Below are 19380 nucleotides of genomic sequence, written 5' to 3'. Positions count from 1 at the left end.
AGAAATGTCTGTAGACCTTACACAGTGTGTCTTGGATGGCAAAATCAGTCCTGGCCAAAACTACTGGTTTAGGTGATTGAAACTAAAGCCCTTGAGGTTAATGGGGAATTAGAAATAATACTACACTGATAACAAATAATAATATAGTAGTTAATTGATGCCAGGCACTGTTTAGATGATTAATTTATTTGATCCTTAGAACTGATGAGGTAGGTACTTGTATCAATCCTTTTGTATTATATTATCAATTTTCTTCTTGAGGCTACCAGGAAAGGAGATTCAGAGACCTCAGGTAACTTGCCCAAGGTCACCCAGCAAGTCAGCTGCAGAGCTAAACTGAAAACCTAGTATCTGGCTCCTGATACATGGTTGCATCCATCCCTCTCTGTGTCTGGCCTTTCCCTCTCTGTTACATTAATGATAGTGTTGGTGGATCCTGGAGCTGAGTAGGTATAGGTGTTTTGCCCATTGGAGCCTCACTTTGAGTATTCCCCCCCCCCCCCCCCCCCCCCCCGCCAAGTTGGCAGGTGAGCCAGCTGAGGCAAATGTCTACCAAAGTGTGTGTGAGCACTTTTAAGGACCAGATCATTGCAAAATCCATGCTTCTTGTGTGTCTGAGGAAGGCTGGCCATTTTGTTGTCTGGCATGAATTCAGTAACAGGACAGTCCCAGTAATGGCAGGCTGTTTAGGCAAAGGGACAGGATCTCCAGGATCTCCAGGAGGCGTGGCCCATCTGAACACTCCATTCTGTCACATGGTTTGGTTTCTGTCCTGTTCCCACTTAGTGGATGAGGCTCAGGGGAGCAGTATGTAGGTAGTTCTAAGGTATTTTTAAAAGACTTGGACTTAGGTACGATTCTCTATCCTTCCATAAAAGTTTGGAACATAGGAAGGATGGAGATAATTGACCAGCAACGCCCTCACTCCATCTGGTGCTGAATTTGGCTTCATTCAGTATCACAGAACCTTTGAAATGGGAAGCAGAGATCTCCCAAGGGGTCCACTTGAACTCTGGCAGGTGCAGCGACTGTGCGAGCCGGCTCCTGCATCTCCCACAAATGGATGGCACGCCATTTGTAAGGCTGGCTCCGGTCTCTGCATCTGGACTGTGGTGGGGGCTGGTTTAATCGCTATTTATTTTGAGATTTACACCCGTGAATGGGCCAAACCAATTTCAGTGGCAGCTTAGCCGATTTGTCTTAGAGCTTTGTGTTTAATAGAACGACTGGGAAGGCCTTCTTCTTTAGCAGCTTTAATGGTTTAACATTGGGTTAAAGCCTGTGCTTGATATAAATGACCAGCCCTTCCCACTGTGCCCCATCTGTGGTGCTCTGGGGGCCTTGTTGAAATCAAATACGATTTCTCACTTCTCCCCTTACACATAAGTTTTATTTGCTTATTTATTTGTATATCTGTCTTTTAACAATGAATATACTCTTTCAGCTTCGCCTGCCTCTGCAAAGACGGGACAAGCAGGGAGTTTATCTGGCAGCCCGAAAACGTTCTCTCCTCAAGCATCAACCCCCATCACGACAAAAACGGATAAAACGTCCACCACTGGGAGCATCCTGAATCTTAACTTGGGTTAGTGGGAATTTTTGGAGTCTCTTTCTGCCACAGTTATGAATATTTTTGAAAGTTGTGATGTCTTCTTTTGTGTGTGGTTCTTGAGAGCTCTGAACTTTTATCTCTGTGCTAAATATTTAAAAGGTACAGTGGGCAAAGATAAGAGAGATCAGTAAGAGGAGCAAGTAAGGGATTTCCTGGGGCTTGTTGACATGCAAAGTTGTTTCATCTTGAAGTAACTGAGGCTAGTGTTGACAACTGCTTCTTTCCCTTGACCACAGTAACCCTGTTCTTATATATGTGTGTGTGTGTATTTGTATGTGTGTGTTTGTTTTACTTTGTTTTTCTTTTGAAAGATTTAATTATTTATTTGAGAGTGAGAGATCTTGTGCACAGGAGCATGAAGAATGGCAAAGGGAGAGAGAATCTTGAGCAGACTGTCCACAGAGTTGGAGGTATCCTGGGGCTTGATCTCACGACCCCAGACCATGAGCTGAGCTGAAATCAAGAGTCAGCTGCTGGGTGACTGGGTGGCTCAGTTGTAAAGTGTCTGCCTTTGGCTCAAGTCATGATCCCCCAGGGTCCTGAGGTTGAGCCCCACATCGGGTTCCCTGCTCAGTGGGGAGCCTGTTTCTCCCTCTCCCTGCTGTTCCCTCTGCATGTCCTCTCTTTCTGTCAAATAAGTAAATAAAATCTTAAGAAAAAAAAAAAGTCAAGCACTTAACCCTCATAGCCGCTTAACTTGACTGAGCCACCTAGGAGCCCTATTTGTGTATATATACATTTAATGTTTTACACACACATAGACACACATGCATACACACACTTGATGTATATAATGTTTTATGAATCAGTATTTGCTTTTTTCTCTGTGCAGTATATTCTGATATATTGTGGGTTTTTTTGTCTTTTAATTAAAAAAAAAATGCTGGTCTTTATCCCTGACTTAGTAGGTTTTTTTTTTTTTTTTTAAAGGATTTTCATTTATTTATTCATGAGAGAGAGAGAGAGAGAGAGAGAGAGAGAGGCAGAGACACAGGCAGAGGGAGAAGCAGGCTCCATGCAGGGAGCCCAACATGGAACTCTCCAGGATCAGGCCCTGGGCTGAAGGCAGTGCTAAAATGCTGAGCTACCTGGGCTGCCCTGTTTTTTTTTTTTTTTTTTTTAAACCTATTGGAGTTCATTTGGTCTTTTTAAAAAGCACTGCCTGAGGTGAATGTCTTCAGAAAAATTATCACCAGAAATGCTAAATACCCATCTATGAAGTTATTTTATTGATCTGTTCCATCATGAGCCTTGATTTTTATTGAGCATCTATTACATGCTTTGTGCTGTTTTATGCTTGGGGCAGCAGGGAGTGGTGAGCAAGAGTCTTCTTGCTCTTATACAGAGCTTGGTTCTAGAAAGGGAGAAACAGTAAGGTAAATAAGCCAGTTTACTCTGTGAGAGAAGGTAAAGTGTGCTAACATGATAGGGAGAGAGATGTGCAGGATGGGAGTAGTTGGGAAGAAGGCCTCTGAGAGGTGGTATTTAAAACTAGATTTCCATGACAAGAAAAATCAACCATCCTTGTTTTGGGAGGAAGAACATTGTAGAAGGAACAAGAGATTTACAGGCCTTTGGGTAGGAATGGCAGGGAGGACCATGTGGCCTTCCCTTGGCCTGTCCCTTGGCCTGTCCTGATGGGTGAGGGGGAGAAAGGAGAGGAGGCCCATCTGCATGGGACCCTGTGGGACCCTGGTGTGGAGCCGCTTGAGCAGTGGAGGGATGTAAACTGATGGAGCATTTTAAAAGGGCCACCTGGGTGCTGTGTGTAGAGTAGCGTATGTCAGCTGTTCTTCCCCAGGGACAGTCCCCTCACTCCCCTCCAAGAGACACTTTGCAATGTCTAGAGACATTTTTGGTCTCCCCACAGCTGGGATGGGAGGCTTGAGTATACAGGATTTTAGGAAGGGAGGGAGGAGCACCCACCTATGTGGAATGATGCCCATGCATGAATTCATAGTCTCTGGAGGCCAGGCCTTTCCAGATTTATCTTGCCCTGCAGTGCCATTTGAGATGGAGGTAGTGAGGTCTGGAGTGGAGGCTCCAGGTGCCCAGGATCAGGGATCCAGTAGGTGGCAGGGCTGGAGCAAGCCTGGGTCTTCACAGAGGCCAGAACCTGGCTCACCCTGGCCCACCTGTTAGTAAAGCCTGGATGTGCTAAAACAGGCAAAGTGGTAACTTTTGGGGCTCTAGCTCCGATTGGCTGGTGGAAATTCCTCACTTGAACAAAAGGGGAACCGTTTGTTCCCTTGGGGAACATTCACTGATCATCTCCACAGTGTGGTTTGCTTTCTCACACCCTCCTTCCACCTCCACACCCCGAAAAGGAACACTGTGCAGGGGCAGTTCTCATGGTCATGTTTCACCCTTGCCAGTCATGTGTGGCAAGAAGAGCTCTCTTCCTGAAGCAGGTGGTCTTGGGCATCCTTGGGATGGCTGTGGGTCTTTCGGTTTGCCTTGCCTGTGGTGGCAGTGAAAGATTTCCTCCTGTTGTGTGTACTGGTGGGTGGGCAGGCATGATGGAACCCAAGGCTCTCCTGTGCACAAGCTCCCCCCGCCCGCTCCTTCCGATCTGGGATGCATGCCTTGTTTGTCAGTGGGAAGTGAAAGCATTGGGAATGTGGGTGTTTTATGGGCTGGCGTTTCAGTTACCTAACGGGAACAGGATCAGAGAGGGGACCCGGTGGAAAGTGTCACGGATGGGTAGAAGGATCAGACAGTGGAGGGAAGTTCTAAATAATCCTCAAGAGCTTGGCCAGGGACAGGGCAGGTGCTTTATATGGAGCTTCTTTTTTTGATTTTTCTTTTTAAGTAGGCTTCACACCCAGCATGGAGCCCAGTTGTAGGGCTTGAACTCATGACCCTTAGATCAAGACCTGAGCTGTGATCAAGAGTCGGACACTTAACCGACTGAGCCACCCAGGCATCCCATGGGGCTTTTTTTCATGTCTGGCATCCACGCAACTACTTTGAGCAGTCAGAAATGAGACCGTGCTGGGGATGCTGACAATGTTATTAGATCTAACAGAACGGTATTTGGTTAAAGAAAAAACTGGAAAAGACAAAATTAGAGAGTTAGAAGACATGAGTGCTTTTGGGGGGGAGGGTTTGACTACAAACCACAAAGGGATTCTTTGGCGGAGGACATTGTTCCGCATTCTGTTGGTGGTGGGGGTTACACGTACTTATGTGTACCTAGGTGTTAAAACTCCTACTGTATTTCTTCCCAAACTTGACTCTCTGTAAATTAAAACTATTACAAAGATACGACAACCTTCAAGGTACACAAGAGCCTAATTTCAGTGAAGTAGAAACTGGAGCACAGACCAGCACAGTTCCCTAACCAGCCAGCATCACACTCTCCTGTGTTTCGAGGTCACATTTGGCCTGTGACACTGTGGACACTGGTCTGTCTGCCTTGTTGTTTGTGCTCTTAGCCAAGATAGTGAGTGGACATGCTGCAAGATGGGGCCGTGTGTTTTTTTTTTTTTTTTTAAAGATTCCATTCATCTATTGATGAGAGACACACACACAGAGAGAAGCAGAGTCACAGGCAGAGGAGAAGCAGGCTCCAGGGAGCCCGATGTGGGACTCAATCCCGGTAACCCAGGATCACGCCCTGAGCTGAAGGCAGATGTGTTTAACCACTGAGCCACCCAGGTGTCCTGGGGCTGTGTTGTGATGCTGGCGGGTTCTGGATACTGCTTCTCTTGCTGTTGGAAATGTCTACCTAGCTGTCAGGGCACAGGGTGAAGATTTCGAATGGACAGTCCCATGGAGGACAGAGTACTTGTCTAAAGGATGCAGCTCCCACAAGTTGAACCTGTGTTGTCAGACTCTGAATTTTCTTTTCTTTTCTTTTTTAAAAAGATTTTGTGTGTGTAAGAGCAAGAGAGAGGATGAATGGCGGGGGGGCAGGGGCAGAGGGAGAGGAAGAAGCAGACTCCCCACTTAGCAGGGAAGCCCAACGCAGGGCTTCATCCCAGGACCCCGAGATCATGACCTCAGGTGAAGGCAGACACTTAACCAGCTGAGCTGTCCAGGTGTCCCCAACTCTGAATTTTCAAGAAAAAAAAAAAAACAAATGCAGATTTTTGTATGAGTTTTCCTCGTTTTTAAAAGTAAGCAATCAGTTGCATTAAAAATAAAAGCTCTTGGTCAAAACAAATAAATCCAACCCCAAACACGAAAACCAGCCCATGGGACATCATTTGGATACATGGTTCTCAGAAATAATTTTGTCACACAACAGAGGGGAAATCTCCCACAGAGACCATTCTCGCCCTGCTTGCTATCGCACAGGCCCCGCATTTGTTGTCTCAAGCCTCCTCTCTGCTCAAAAACAAGGAGCTAACGCTTGGGGAATGGTTACAGCCCTTTTCTGTGACTGTATGGAAAATAAGTCATAGATAAGAACGAGAGGAGGAAGGCCTGATTCCCTTCTCCTTCTAGACTCTCGTTTGCTTCTCTGGGAATCCCGTCTCCTCTGATTGCACAGGGTGTTTGCTTTGGGCTGAACAAACACAGCAGTTCACTGGTCCTGTTAGTGACACAAATGTGCCTGGATGCTTTGGTGGAGATGCTGACAGAGGAGCGAGAAGTTGTCAGACCTGGAACATTGCTGCTTGTTTATTCCTCTGCTGTCACTTAAGAGAGGCCTCTTTCTTTCTCTGGATAAAGTGAGACCTTGACATCAGGCATCCTTTGAGAGCATGGATGCTGAGATGAGGGTGTAGGCTTTCCACATGCTGCCTTGATTTTTTTCCCCCCCTCAGGATGAGGTGAGGAAGATCTCTGCTTGACTTTGATTGGTGAGAGATACTTGCCAAGGTCTCTGGTCTGGATCTTATTGTTCCCTTGAAGGAGCCACCATTTTATGGCTCCTGGAAAACCATCCGTATAGGCAGCCTGCAGCTTTTGAACAAAGGAAATCTATTTTTTTTTTCTCTCTCTCTCCTTTGTGTGTGTGTGTGTGTGTGTGTGTGTGTGTGAACCTGTAAAAGGGGAGGGATTGGGGTGTGCAGAGAGAGAAAGAGAGAGGAGAATCCCAAGCAGCCTGGAGCCCAACACAGGGCTCAATCTCACAACCCTGAGATCATGACCTGATCCAAAATCAAGAGTCTGATGCTTAACTGACTGAGCTACCCCAAGTGCCCCAATAAATCTATTTTTTTAATTGAAAGAGACCTGCTTATATTTTTCTTGTAGAGAGTTTGTTTTATTTTTGAAAAAGATTTTTTTAATTTATTTATTTATTTATTTATTTATTTATTTATTTATTTATTTATTTATTTAAGACCGGAGAGGAGAGGCAGAGGGAGAAGCAGGCTTCATGCAGGGAGCCCCATGTGGGACTTGTTCCTGGGTCTCCAGGATCATGCCCTGGGCGAAAGGCGGTGCTAAACCACTGAGCCACCGGGCTGCCCTAGAAAGTTTATTTTAATGAGTCATGAATGCATGTGGTAAGAGAAATTTCAAAGGACAGAAAGATTTTTTTTTTTTAAGATTTTATTTATTCATGAGAGACACACAGAGAGAGAGAGAGAGAGAGAGGTAGAGAGACTGGCAGAGAGAGAAGAAGGCTCCTCACAGGGAGCCCGATGTGGGATGTGGGACTCGGTCCTGGGACTCCAGGATCATACCCTGAACCCCAAAGGCAGATGCTTAACTGCTGAGCCACCCAGATGCCCCAAGACAGAAAGATTTTAATGAAAAGCCAACTTGCCTGTAACCTCTGATCACCTGTGTCTGTACCCCTCACAGCAAGTGACCATGGTTGCCTCTGTTTAGTCTTCTTGGAGAGCTCTTTCTATACATGCCAGGAGTTTTTAACCTGGGTGATTTTTGTCGGGAGACAAAAAATGGGAGACATTTGACAATCTCTCAAGATACTATTTTTTAAAGATTTTATTTATTTATTCATGAGAGACACAGAGACAGAGAGGGACAGAGACACAGGCAGAGGGAGAAGCAGGCTCCATGCAGGGAGCCCAATGTGGAACTTGATCCCAGGACCACAGGATCACACCTGGGCCAAAGGCAGGTGCTAAACCACTGAGCCACCCAGGGATCCCTCAAGATGTTATTTTTAAGTAATCTCTGTACCCAATAATGGCATGCTCCACTGACTGAGCCAGCCGGGTGTGCCCCTAGAGACACTTTTATGGTCACAACTGGAATATGGGTGCTGCTGGCACCTGGTGCTGAGCATCCTACAATGCACATGACAGGCTGGAGCTGCCTACCTCCAGGACACCCCCTCCCCCCCCAGCAAAGACTTATCCAGCCCCAGGTATCAATAGTGCCAACACTGAGAAACCTAAGAACACATATATTCATATCTATGTTCCATTTCCTTTTTTCCCTCCCCCACACCAATGCTAATGTGTTCTACTGATTATCACCTTTTTCATTAAACAGTTTGGCTTTTCCAGAGCAACACATAAAGATCCACTGCGGTTTTATTTTAGCAGCTGTATTTTATCCCATTGCAAGGTGAAGTGTTGACTTCTTTGCCCAGGCACCTTATTTATTGGCTCTAGGTGGTTTTGCTGTTGGAAACAGCTGCAGTGAAGACCCGTTTTGCCCATGTGGGAGTGTAGCCATAGGATGAATTCCTAGAAGTAGAGTCTGTCTGGTCAGAGGCCATGTGTGGTTGACATTTTGAGCGATACTGCCAAATTGCCCTCTAAAGGGATGGTTCTGATTTATGCTCCCTCCAGAAATGTAAGATCGTGTCTTTTTCTCTAGCATTGGTATTTTTTTCTCTCTAGTTTCCATTTATAGCCTAAGCTGTCTTCCTATCAGCTGAAAAGTTGAAAATGTTGGCAGTAAAGGTGGATTCTGAAGATATTCCCGATATAGAAGGGCAGGGGTGGAAGAAGTCCTGATAAGCTACTATCAGCTGAATGAGAAAGAGAAGTTCTTCTTTTCTCTCTGTGGAGGGGAGGAGAAGTCAAATTGCAGCTGAAAATGCAAGAAAGTTAATTAAATTTGGCTGAACTCCTGAAGGCTGGGACCTGATCCCAGAGCCCCCACCCCAGCTTTTGGTGGTTGCTTGTTAGAATAAACATTGCTGTAGTTTATTGACTGGAGAAACTTTTAACTATATAATGAGGTGTTTTACCTTCTTTTCATTCCTTTTGATTATGAGTATTTCAGAGTTCAGTCTTTTTAGGCCAAAGTGAAGAGATGGCATTTACTGTAGACACACAGCTACTCACACACACGAATATTCTGGTGAGACATAGGTCTCTTTTTATGAGCCCTAGTTTTGGAAAGTTAACACAGACAAAGGTTATGGCAAATCAGGAGGAGGGTCCCCCCCCCTTAAAAATGTATATATTTTAGAAAGAGGATGAGAGAAAGTGAGCATGAGCAGGAGAGAGAGATGCAGAGACAGAGAGTGAGAGAGCAAGAGAGAGAGATAGACTCTGCTGAACGTGGATCCAGATGGAAGGCTCGATCTCACAACCCTGAGATCATGACCTGAGCCAAAATCAAGAGTTGGAAGCTTAACCAAACGAGCTACCCAGGGGCTCCAGGAGTTTTCTTCACCCACATAGAATATTAGACTAATACAGGGGTTCTCTCAGCCTTATAGTTGCCAGTTAGAATCATCTGGGGTACTTTTTAAAAAAAATCTTATTATTACTAATTTTTCTTTTTTTTTTTTTAAGGTAGGCTCGATGCCCAGTGTGAGGCTTAAATTCATGACCTTGAGATCAAGAGTCACATGCTCAACTGACTAAGCCAGACAGGCACCCCATTTAAAGGGCCAGTGTCCAACCTTCCCCCAGGCTAGTTAATTCATATTCTTTGGGGGGCAGGGGTGGAGGTGGGAGATCGGGACCCAGGCATTAGGATCTTTTTGTTTAAAGCTCTATAGATTATTTCATTGTGAAGCCGAAATTAATAGTCTGTGCACTACAAATGGGGATGGCAAATTTTATGGCCTTTGGACCAAATCTGGCCCCCCACCTGTTTTTGTAAATAAAGTTTTATTGGAACAGTGTCATCAGTTTATGTATTGTTTATGGCCACTTTGGCAGCCTGTTTATGGCCCGCAGAGCCCGATTTAATCTCTGGCATTTTACAGGAAGTTTGCTGATGCCTGGTAGAGTAGATAGTGTTTTGTTTTCTTTCTTTCTTTCTTTTTTTTTTTTTTTTCAAAGATTTTATTTATTTATTCATGAGAGACACATAGAAAGAGAGAGGCAGAGACACAGGCAGAGGGAGGAGCAGGCTCCATGCAAGGAGCTCAATGTGGGACTCGATCCCACGACTCCAGGATCATGTCCTGGGCCGAAGGCAGGTCTAAACCGCTGAGCTACCCATGGATCCCCAATGTTTTGTTTTCTTTTGGTAACTGCTGTGATTAGACATTATTGAGATTAGTGATGGAAAGTAGTTTTGTGAGATATTTCTTTCTTGGACTTTGTCCTTGAAAGGCTGCCTATTCCCCTATTCCCCTAGGAATGCAGCCTGCTTTCTCATTTCTGAAAGCAGAAGTTATAAGACAGGCTTCATCTCCTTCCCCCTTTCCTGTCACATCCTCAGCTTAGCTATTGAAATCTTGAGTCTTCATACGGCTCTTGAATTGGATCTTTCTTTTTTGTTTCTGTTTCCCTAGCCCTCCCTCATCCTTTTCCCTCTTGCTGTTTTATTACTGTTTTCACTCTGTGTGTTCTCTTTGTAAGGCACTTCTCCAATAGATTTGCATGCACACCCCCTCCCCTGCTCTGAAGTGTGTGCCTTTAGCCTGTCTCCTCTGTGAGCACCTCCAACCCTGTACAAACACATGCACACAGGTACTCACACACATGTATACATGTGCTCAGAGGTAGATATGATTTTTAGAGTCTTAGAGCCCTTTTTCGCAGGAGAAGGTTGGTATCCGTTGGCTTTGAGCAGCTCACTTCCAGAATTTCCCTGAGGAGTGCCCTGGAGTATGTTTTTGGGAAAGGGCCCTTCCTAATCTTACCTTGGTGGGGACCTAATTTTGGTGATAAAATCAACTTGGAGCAGTTTTTTGCTCTGGTTAGCTAGCTGTGGGTACGTTGCCTGGGTCTCATGGGAAGCTGCCCCTCCTCCCCTTCCCCCAGTTGCTTTAAAGGAACGAGTCTCTAGGCGTGCAGGGTGAGAACCTGCCCCATTCCTGGGTGAAGGGGAGGGTGTGGGGGTCATGTTGGGAAATAGAAACGAGCAGAGAATGAAGGGTTTGAGCAGCCCTCATAGTCCAGGCCTCAGATTATACCCTGGGCCCCTTGCACAGCCTGTGGTGGGCATAGGTGCAATGTTGGGGTGGGGTTATTAGGGAGATGGAGGAAGTCTGAGGGTCAGCTCCCACATGGTAGCAGCAGGCTCAGAGGGCGCTTCTTGTCTTTGTCCATGATGGATGCCACAGGCTTTCCAGTTGTTTTTCTGGGATCAGTCGGGGCTGGGAATGTGCCTCGCATTCTCTGCTTGGGGTCAGTTGGAGATGGGGGTGGGGGGGGACACCAGAGGGTGGCAGGCTCTGCCTGTGAAGTCTCCCATTTTTTTTGGGCCTGTACAGCCACCTTCATTTTGTCACACTTTCTTCCATTTTCGGGGGTATTAGAGGAAGTGGGGAAGGAATTCAAGCAATGTGAGCTCACAGACCCTTGGTCCACTTGGTCATATAAGGATCTGTGGCAGAAATGGGGAGGGTGGCCAGACCCCAGGCCCTGAGTCCTCCGTCAGAGGCCTTTGCCTGGGATCAGGGAATGGAGCTTGGACCGACGGTATCCGAGTGAGAAGATACAGGTTTAATATCCACAGCCAGTCCATTCACCCGACTTTAATTCAGATGGATGCCTGAGTCGAAAGGAGGGCCAACAGCTTGGCGAGAGTGGTCTGCCTCTGACATTTGTCTTCCTTTTCTGACTTGAGGTCCAGTCTAGTCGACTAGGAATGAAAAGTGAAGTCTCTGTGATGACTGGGGAACTGGGCCCTCAGTTATGGGGCGGGTGCGGGGATGCACACCCTTTCTGATCTGGGCCTGGCGTGAAAAGTACACCCTGGCCAGACTCGGTGTGACTTTATCTGCTGATACTGAGACAATCTCACCGTTACCTTTGGCTCCCGAGCTCCCTAATGATGCGGAGTTCCACAGACAACCATCTGGCTGGGATTGTGCATTTTAAATATTGAAAGCTACCCAGGCGACTGTTGGAGTAGACGGGGTAAATCTGCCAGATGTGTTCTGGGACCATTATCTCCCAAGTCAGCCCATCAGCCAGCAGATGATGCTCTTGGGGCAAACCGGAAGAAGGTTAGAGGTTTTCCTCCTGCCACTGTGTTCTAATGTGTGTGTTTGCAGGAAGGAGGCGAAGTAATGAGGGGGGTTGCCTCCGTCTGGTATCCATCTGACGAGGGTGTCATTGTGTCTTCCAGATCGGAGCAAGGCCGAGATGGACCTGAAGGAGCTAAGCGAGTCAGTCCAGCAGCAGACAGCGCCCGTCCCCCTCATCTCGCCTAAGCGCCAGATCCGCAGCAGGTTCCAGCTGAATCTGGACAAGACCATAGAGAGTTGTAAAGCACAATTAGGTATGTCCTTTGGTTTGCTCGCACAGGCACTGTCGTCACCATCCTCACTGTTAACTCTTTGTAGGGTCACCGCCTGGATGAAGCCAGAGTTGGATCGTGGGCTGCTGTTAGCAGCTGCTTGACCTTGGCCCTGTTTGTGCAACTAAAATAGAGTTCCACTCGTGTTGGGATGTTTCAGGTTTGCTAGTCAGTGGCTCAGAGGGGTTCTTTGAATCCCACCCAGCTTATTCTCTGGTTGTGGCCACCTGCAGACTCCAGGTGGAGGTAGTACGGGTGTTTGAAAAGGGAAAGAAAGATCCTCCTGAGTTTGCCCCTGTGCTCCCGGTCAGGACACGTCAGTGTCTTCCCCTCAGGATCAAGTCTGGCCCACAAATGTCCAACACAAACTCTTCTGCTGCAGGCTGAGCCCTTCCCACCTGGCACACGCATCCTGCTTCTATACCTGTTGCCTCCCTTCCTCTTCCCCGTGCTGCCTGCCTTCACACTGCCTACCTGAATCCTTTCCCTAAGGCTGAGCTTAGGCATCGCCTCTTCCAGGAAGTCTCCTCTGATTGCCCTCACCTCCCCATCTGCTGCCTCCTGTGGCACTTTATTGCTTGGAAGCATCAGCGGTCTCTTTGTGTGGGGGTGTCCCTCTAGCCTGGAAGCGAGACTGGAAGCTCCTTGAGGGCAGGGAGGTTGCCTTATAAGCATATACATTCTCCAAGGTACTTGGTCTTGTGTACATAGCAGATTCTCTGGAATATTGGTTGACTTAAGTAAACAATGCCAGGACAGTATTTGCATAGAAGTAGGGGATGGCTGGCCTCAGGAAAGAGAGCCACACAAGGGTGGGTGAGGTTTACAGTGTCTGTGGGTACTTTGGACCTTGGGATGAGTAAGCTATAGTTAGGAGTCATCTAGAAGGGCCAGAGGAGGACATTCCTTGTTGGATTTTTGTTTTGTTAGGACACTGAATGGCATGGTTGAAATTTTGCAGGCCATTTAAATTTGTGCCTTGGGTCCTTCTGTGCAGCTGATCTGACTCCTCGATTTATTATTCATGTTAATAAGAATTTTAATATTTCTGTTTACCGGCTGTTTCCTGCATACCTTGCACAGTGCATAGATTGTCCTTAGAGATTGTTGCCATTATCCATCCCATTTTGCAGATGAAGGAACTAAGGCTCAGAGACCACAGTCACCAGGTCAGAGTCACACAGTGAATCAAAGTATAAGAGCAGGATTTGAATTCATGTTTTTTGGGCTCTGGTACCCAAGCTTTTCTTATTATATATATGGTCACACTTGGCCTTGTGTCTGTTAACTACAGTAAGCCTTAGGGATCCAGAAGTCATATCAGATCTGAGTTTTTGTATTTTGGCTTCTTCTGGTTTTGATTGAGCCCTGGTAGAGGCATATAATTATGTAATGACTCTGGTAGGCTGCTCATGGCTTTTATCTGTTTGCAGGTTTCCTTTTAGTATTTCTGGATCAGGACAGTGACCCCACTCATGGCCATTATTCTAGAATGAAGATAGTATAGATTGGGTTTTTCTCACTTGAAAATTTTAGGATATAGTATTTATTTATCTGCAGCCAGATGACACTCGCTGCTGGGAGCAGGATACATAAATCGGTTAAACGGAGTATGCTTTTGCCCATTTGTGTGTGTGTGTGAGAGAGTGAGAGAGAGAGAGTGAGTGTGTGTGTGTGTGTGTGTGTGTGAAACACCTGCTACAAAGTCATTTTGTCTGTCTGTTGATAGAGATGTGGAAACGTGTGACTTTGCTCTTGACTCCACTGTCCGTGGAAGAACAGGGTGGATAAGATGGCAATTCACCTCTGGACCAGCACAGAGCAGGAGGGTGGGCTGGTCACCCAGGTCAGCTGGAAATGGAAGCGGCCAGTGGCTTTGTGGCTCTAGCCAGCCACTGCCTTGCAGGCCTATGACCCAGAGTGGCTGGATCCTCTGCTCTTTTCCATACAAGCGCCCTGTCTTGATTTCTGTGTGAAGTTTCCTGATTTGTGAATTGGGCAATACGTTTATTGTAAGTGAAAAACAAACAACAAAGTATCTACTGAGCCAAACTCTTGCTTCCTAAATAACATGTGTGTGCTGGCCAGATGTGGCTTGTGGGCTGTGAGTTGGCAGCCTCTGCTTTGTAAGGCTTTGGCTTATTTCTTTGACCCCTGGACACAATGGGAAAAGGACTTGAATGCTTTGGGAATTCGTGGGAAGAGCACTGGTGGTCTCTGAGGAACCCAGGGTTCTGGCCTTGCCTCTGTCTTGGTTTTCTTTATGTCCTAGGATAGGTGATTTCTCTGGGCCTCTATTTTCTGATCTGTATAATGGATCCATTTTAACAGCTCATCTCTGTTGTTCCCTTCCCTTCCTCCCATTCTCTACATCCTAAGTAGTTATCAGTGACGCAAACACATAGCTCTGGATAAATTTAAAATTTATGTTGTCTGGTCCCATGCCATTTTTGAATGGTAACTGAAACCCTCTGCAAACCCAAGTTGCATTTATCAGCAGCTCACCGGTTACCCTACCAGGCCAGTGTGATGCGATTTGAAATGTTTTTTTTTTTTTTTTTTTTTTTTTTTTTTTTATTCCAGCATTTGGCGTGGAAAATGTTTGCATTTTGGGTCCTGCTCTTTATTTTGTGACTACGCCACATGCTGGGTTTTCTCTTTGAATTTAGGCATAAATGAAATCTCGGAAGATGTTTACACGGCCGTAGAGCACAGCGATTCGGAAGATTCTGAGAAGTCTGATAGTAGCGATAGTGAGTATATCAGTGATGATGAGCAGAAGTCCAAGAATGAGCCAGAAGACGCAGAGGACAAAGAGGGTAGTCGGATGGACAAAGAGCCATCGGCTGTCAAAAAAAAGCCCAAACTGGCCAACCCAGTGGAGACTAAGGAGGAGCTGAAAAGCACATCACCAGCCAGCGAGAAAGCAGATCCGGGCTCAGTCAAGGAAAAGGCAAGCCCCCAGCCTGAGAAGGACTTTTCAGAAAAAGCAAAAGCCTCCCCTCATCCCACAAAGGATAAACTGAAGGGGAAAGATGAGACTGATTCCCCAACAGTGCATTTGGGCCTGGACTCCGATTCAGAAAGTGAACTTGTCATAGATTTAGGAGAAGACCATTCTGGGCGGGAGGGTCGTAAAAATAAGAAGGAACCCAAAGAAACATCTCCCAAGCAGGATGGTAAGTGATTGCACCACTTTCTGGTTTCTTGATTTAGTTTAGAGTGCCACCTTGTGTTTGTATTCCCAGAAGGTACGTGACCCTCCGATGTCACAAAGGGTGGCACCAGAACACAGTCTTGATTGGCTCAAGGTCACCTAGCTAAGTCACTGATCAGGCCCAGGACTGACCCCCTTCCCTCCAGCCCCCCACCCGCCCCAGGCCTGCCTGCCTATCATCTGCTTAGTACTTATCCCATTGCGGTTGATTTTGAGCCCAGAAAAATAAAAAGTGGTAGGTGTTTCCAGCAGTCAGGTCATTTTTAGCTGAAGCATCTGTTCTCCCAACAGGCTTATTCACTTCCCTAAAGTGTCAACATTTAGACCTGTGACACAGTTGAAATTGTTAGAAGAGTGCAGGTCAAAGATCTTGATGAGTTCAGCTTCCTTTTTTTTTTTTTGAGTTCAGCTTCCTTTCATGCTGCCCAGACCCCTCACCAGTGCCTTTTCTTACTAGAATAGGAGAGTATTTGGGGAGATGGTCCCAGAATGCTGAGTGCTCCTTGGGGCAGTAGACACAGAGAAAGCATTCGATGGGGGGGCACCTGAATTGGTGTTCCACCATCTATGTGTTTCATGGACCCGAGTCCAGGATTTCTCAGCCCTGGCTCTATTGATGTTTTATGCTGAGTGGTACTTTATCCTCTACAATGGAGCATGTTTAACATCATCCTGGGCCTCTGCCCACTGGATGCCAGTAGCATCTGCCCAGTTGTGGCAGTCAAGGATTTTTTTTTTTTTTTTTTTTTTTGTTCCCTGGGAAGGAGAATCTCCTCTGGCTGAGAACCAGTGCCTGATCCGAGTGGTACCCCCATTGCTGATGTTACAGATTGAACCAATAGTAGCTGCCTGGAAGCCTGCGTGGCCCAGGCCTCTTGGCAGACCCTCCAGATGGAATGTGTGAATGATGTGAAGGGTGTCCTTCCCGTGGACAAAGCAATCCGCACCCTTTTTCCATTGGTTTGGCGAATGGGTATGAGGGGATTCCAACGTACGCAAGAAAGATAATGCAGAATTAATGGAGGGCCCAGGAAAAATGTTGCCTAAGGACAAACTGGAAGTCGTGGCTGTAAAATTTTATGTACTTTGTGAGTACCATCAGGGAAAAGCAGGCTCAATTTCTGACCATGCCCGACTTTTGAGGGGAGCTGATTTCTCAACCCAACTCTTGAGTAAGATGTGATTCTATGCCCCCCTGGGGGTTTCTGAATCTGGCTGCTTACAGGAAGTTGGGGATGGGCCTTGAGAATCTTTCTTCTGTGTCCTTGTCAGCCTGGACTGCCACGGAACCTCAGTTGTTACGGAGAGAAAATTCTTGCAGTTTGTCAGTGAGGATGGAATGAAATGTGCCTGAATGGTGCAGTGGAGGGAGAAAGAGAAGCAGTTGACTGTGGGCAGGAAGGATAGAATGCCATTCCATTCCTGAGTCACCTTAGAGTTTATGGGTAGTCTCTAAAAATTCTGATGATGTGTGGATTGGGGTTTGAGGCAAATGTGGCAGAAAATAATCAGGGAGTGCTATTTATTCCATGTGGTTTATGGGAATATTCGGGTATAGAGATGGCAGTGCTCCTGTGAATGATATAGCTATACTGTTCCTTATTTTCTGAAACATAGCTTTTGATGGATTGGTTTTATGCCTCTTCCCCTTCCAGAAAGAATCTGTAACAGACTGACAAGAAGATTTAATCATGAGACAAAATGAAAATAAAGTCTGTAAAAGATAAAAGTAGAATAGTAGGAGGTTCTGGGAAAGTTTAGGCACAGGAATAGGTTCCAGCCTTCAGATTGGCAAAATTGGGCTTTCATGTTGGCTGTGAGCTTCCTAGCAGTCAAAGCAAAAAGAGAAATACTTTAGTCCCTTAAAAGTTCTCTTATTTTTCCAAAAAGTTGGGGAGGAGGGGAAACCCAGTTGATTAAATGAAACACAGCTCTTCCTTGCACTGATGTTTGAAAGAAATATGTCCAGGGGATCCCAAGTGAGTGGTGGATGTAATTAAGAAGATGATTCTAAAATATGATTCAGTTAGGATGTCATCCCAGAGGTTGGAACAAAGACCTACCAGTCTTAAATCTAGAGCCGTTTGATGGTAGTTTTGGTCTTGAAGAATTGGCTTTGTATCAGGTTTTGTATCAGACTCTGCAGTAGAGCATTTTTTTCTTTTCTTTCTTTCTTTTTTTTTTTAAAGATTTTATTTATTTATTCATGAGAGACCCACAGAGAGAAGAGAAGCAGAGACACAGGCAGAGGGAGAAGCAGGCTCCATGCAGGGAGGCCGATGTGGCACTTGATCTCAGGACTCCAGGATCACATCCTGAGCCAAAGGCAGACACTCGATCACTGAGCTACCCAGGCATCCCTAGAGCATTTTTTTCAATGGTGTATTTTCACTTTCAAGTTTATTAGGTAAAGAGCATATTACAGTGTGCCACGGTGACCTTCAGCTCACCTTTAGCCAGGAATGCTGCTTATATGTAGAATAGGCAGCCTGAGGTAGCAAAATAGCTTTCTAGTTGGTGATCTCAGAATAGAGGCAAAGGGAGGCTTCCTTAGAGACCCCGCTGTGCTTCCCTTACAACACCGGTAATTTCCATCTTTCTCTTAGAAAGACCCCCCTTCAGGTACTAGAATAAGTAGGTTAATTAAGTAGGGGCAGCTTCTGGAGTGTTGGCCTTGAAGAGATTCACCCTTTTCTGGGCTCTCGGTTTGATTATACACTCAAAATTTCTGGGACAAATGGAATTTCCTACCCCCCCACTTCCCCCAGTAAACTATTAGAATCTTCTAGAAATCAAAATATTTTAGTATCTAATTGGTAACCCCAAAGGGTACTTTGAGCCTAGAATCTTTTTTTGGATTGCACACTCCACAGTTTTTATTTGGAACAGAGGGCCAGCCATCACCACTGCAGAGCAGCAGCCCACCCACAAAGTTACTCTTTGCTTCTGCAAATCAGTAGAAAGAAAAGGACCTATTTGTGGTTGTCCTTTGTCTGAGGAGAGAGGGGCTAGGTTAGCTTCTCAACAGTAATGATATATATATTCATCACCTGGAAGGAAAGGGAGGCATGGAAGGTGCTTCTCTGCAAGTTAGAAGCTCCACCAGGGGACTGCCCTGGTGCACGGCTCTTAGAAAACCTGGGTTCAGAGCCCCCTTTCCTCCTGGAAGGTACAGGGGCTGTATCCAGTATCCAGCACGCAAAGTCATCCCGGCAAAGGATCAGGGTTCCTCACTGTGTGAAGAGCTCCCTCCCTTTCCGGCTCCACTTATGAACTTGGCTGGGCTCTTCCTTCCTCTCCAGAGGAGCAGGAAGGCGGAGGAGAGCCAGACAGATGGGACGGCCACCAAGGAAGCTCCCTGCACCCCCTGGCCTCCTGAGTCAGGAAAGTCAGCCCCCCTCCCCTTTCTTTTTTTTCTGTCACTCTCCTTGACTTCCTAAAACTCAGGGTACTGAATATCCTTCCTGGAATAATCAAGGTCATGTCTTTTCTGGGTTACATAAATCTGAAAGGCACTTATGTCAAGGTACATTGTCTGATAAGTTGGGGGTGCTGACTTGTACCTGTGTTTTGTGTGTGATCCCTGGGCATCCTCTCTCGGGGGCAGACCCGCTCCACTGGTGGCTGGGACCTCGGCGGTGATAACGGACCCCCCTTTACAAATGAGCACAAGGGGGCTACCCCTTCTGTGCTGCTCAGTGCTTCTGGCTCTAACCCGCCTTCCTGCCACTCCTCACTGCCTGCTCTCACTGACCAAAATGCTGGCTGCTCCTGGACACGTCTTGGCTGTCGCAGTCACCCTCCAAATTCTCACTTCCGCCTGTTGAAATCCTGCCCCTCCCTCACAGCCCCCCCTCCCAGAAGACAGACTCCCGGAAAGCAGCCTTTTCCAAACTTGTCATTTACATTCATTATTCTTGCCCTTCCCAAGTCTTGCTTTGTATAATCATTGACTTCGTATTTT

The 19380-nt window shown here is 46.3% G+C and overlaps 1 protein-coding gene across 20 annotated transcripts in view; it reads left to right on the top strand.

Moving 5' to 3' along the window:
* ZMYND8 (zinc finger MYND-type containing 8) overlaps positions 1-19380 on the top strand; it is a 143915-nt gene that overhangs the window by 97566 nt on the left and 26969 nt on the right. For 19 of the 20 annotated variants that reach the window (XM_077873465.1, XM_077873480.1, XM_077873478.1 and 16 more), the window contains 3 exons: positions 1445-1585; positions 12029-12181; positions 14869-15378. In XM_077873465.1, the coding sequence (XP_077729591.1) occupies positions 1445-1585; positions 12029-12181; positions 14869-15378 (804 nt within the window). The remainder of the gene's footprint in view (positions 1-1444; positions 1586-12028; positions 12182-14868; positions 15379-19380) is intronic. The other variant, XM_077873473.1, reaches the window with a different exon arrangement.

This window comes from Canis aureus, chromosome 26, assembly GCF_053574225.1.
Source record: "Canis aureus isolate CA01 chromosome 26, VMU_Caureus_v.1.0, whole genome shotgun sequence".
Lineage (NCBI taxonomy): Eukaryota > Metazoa > Chordata > Mammalia > Carnivora > Canidae > Canis > Canis aureus.
This window is presented reverse-complemented; position numbering and strand designations above follow the sequence as displayed.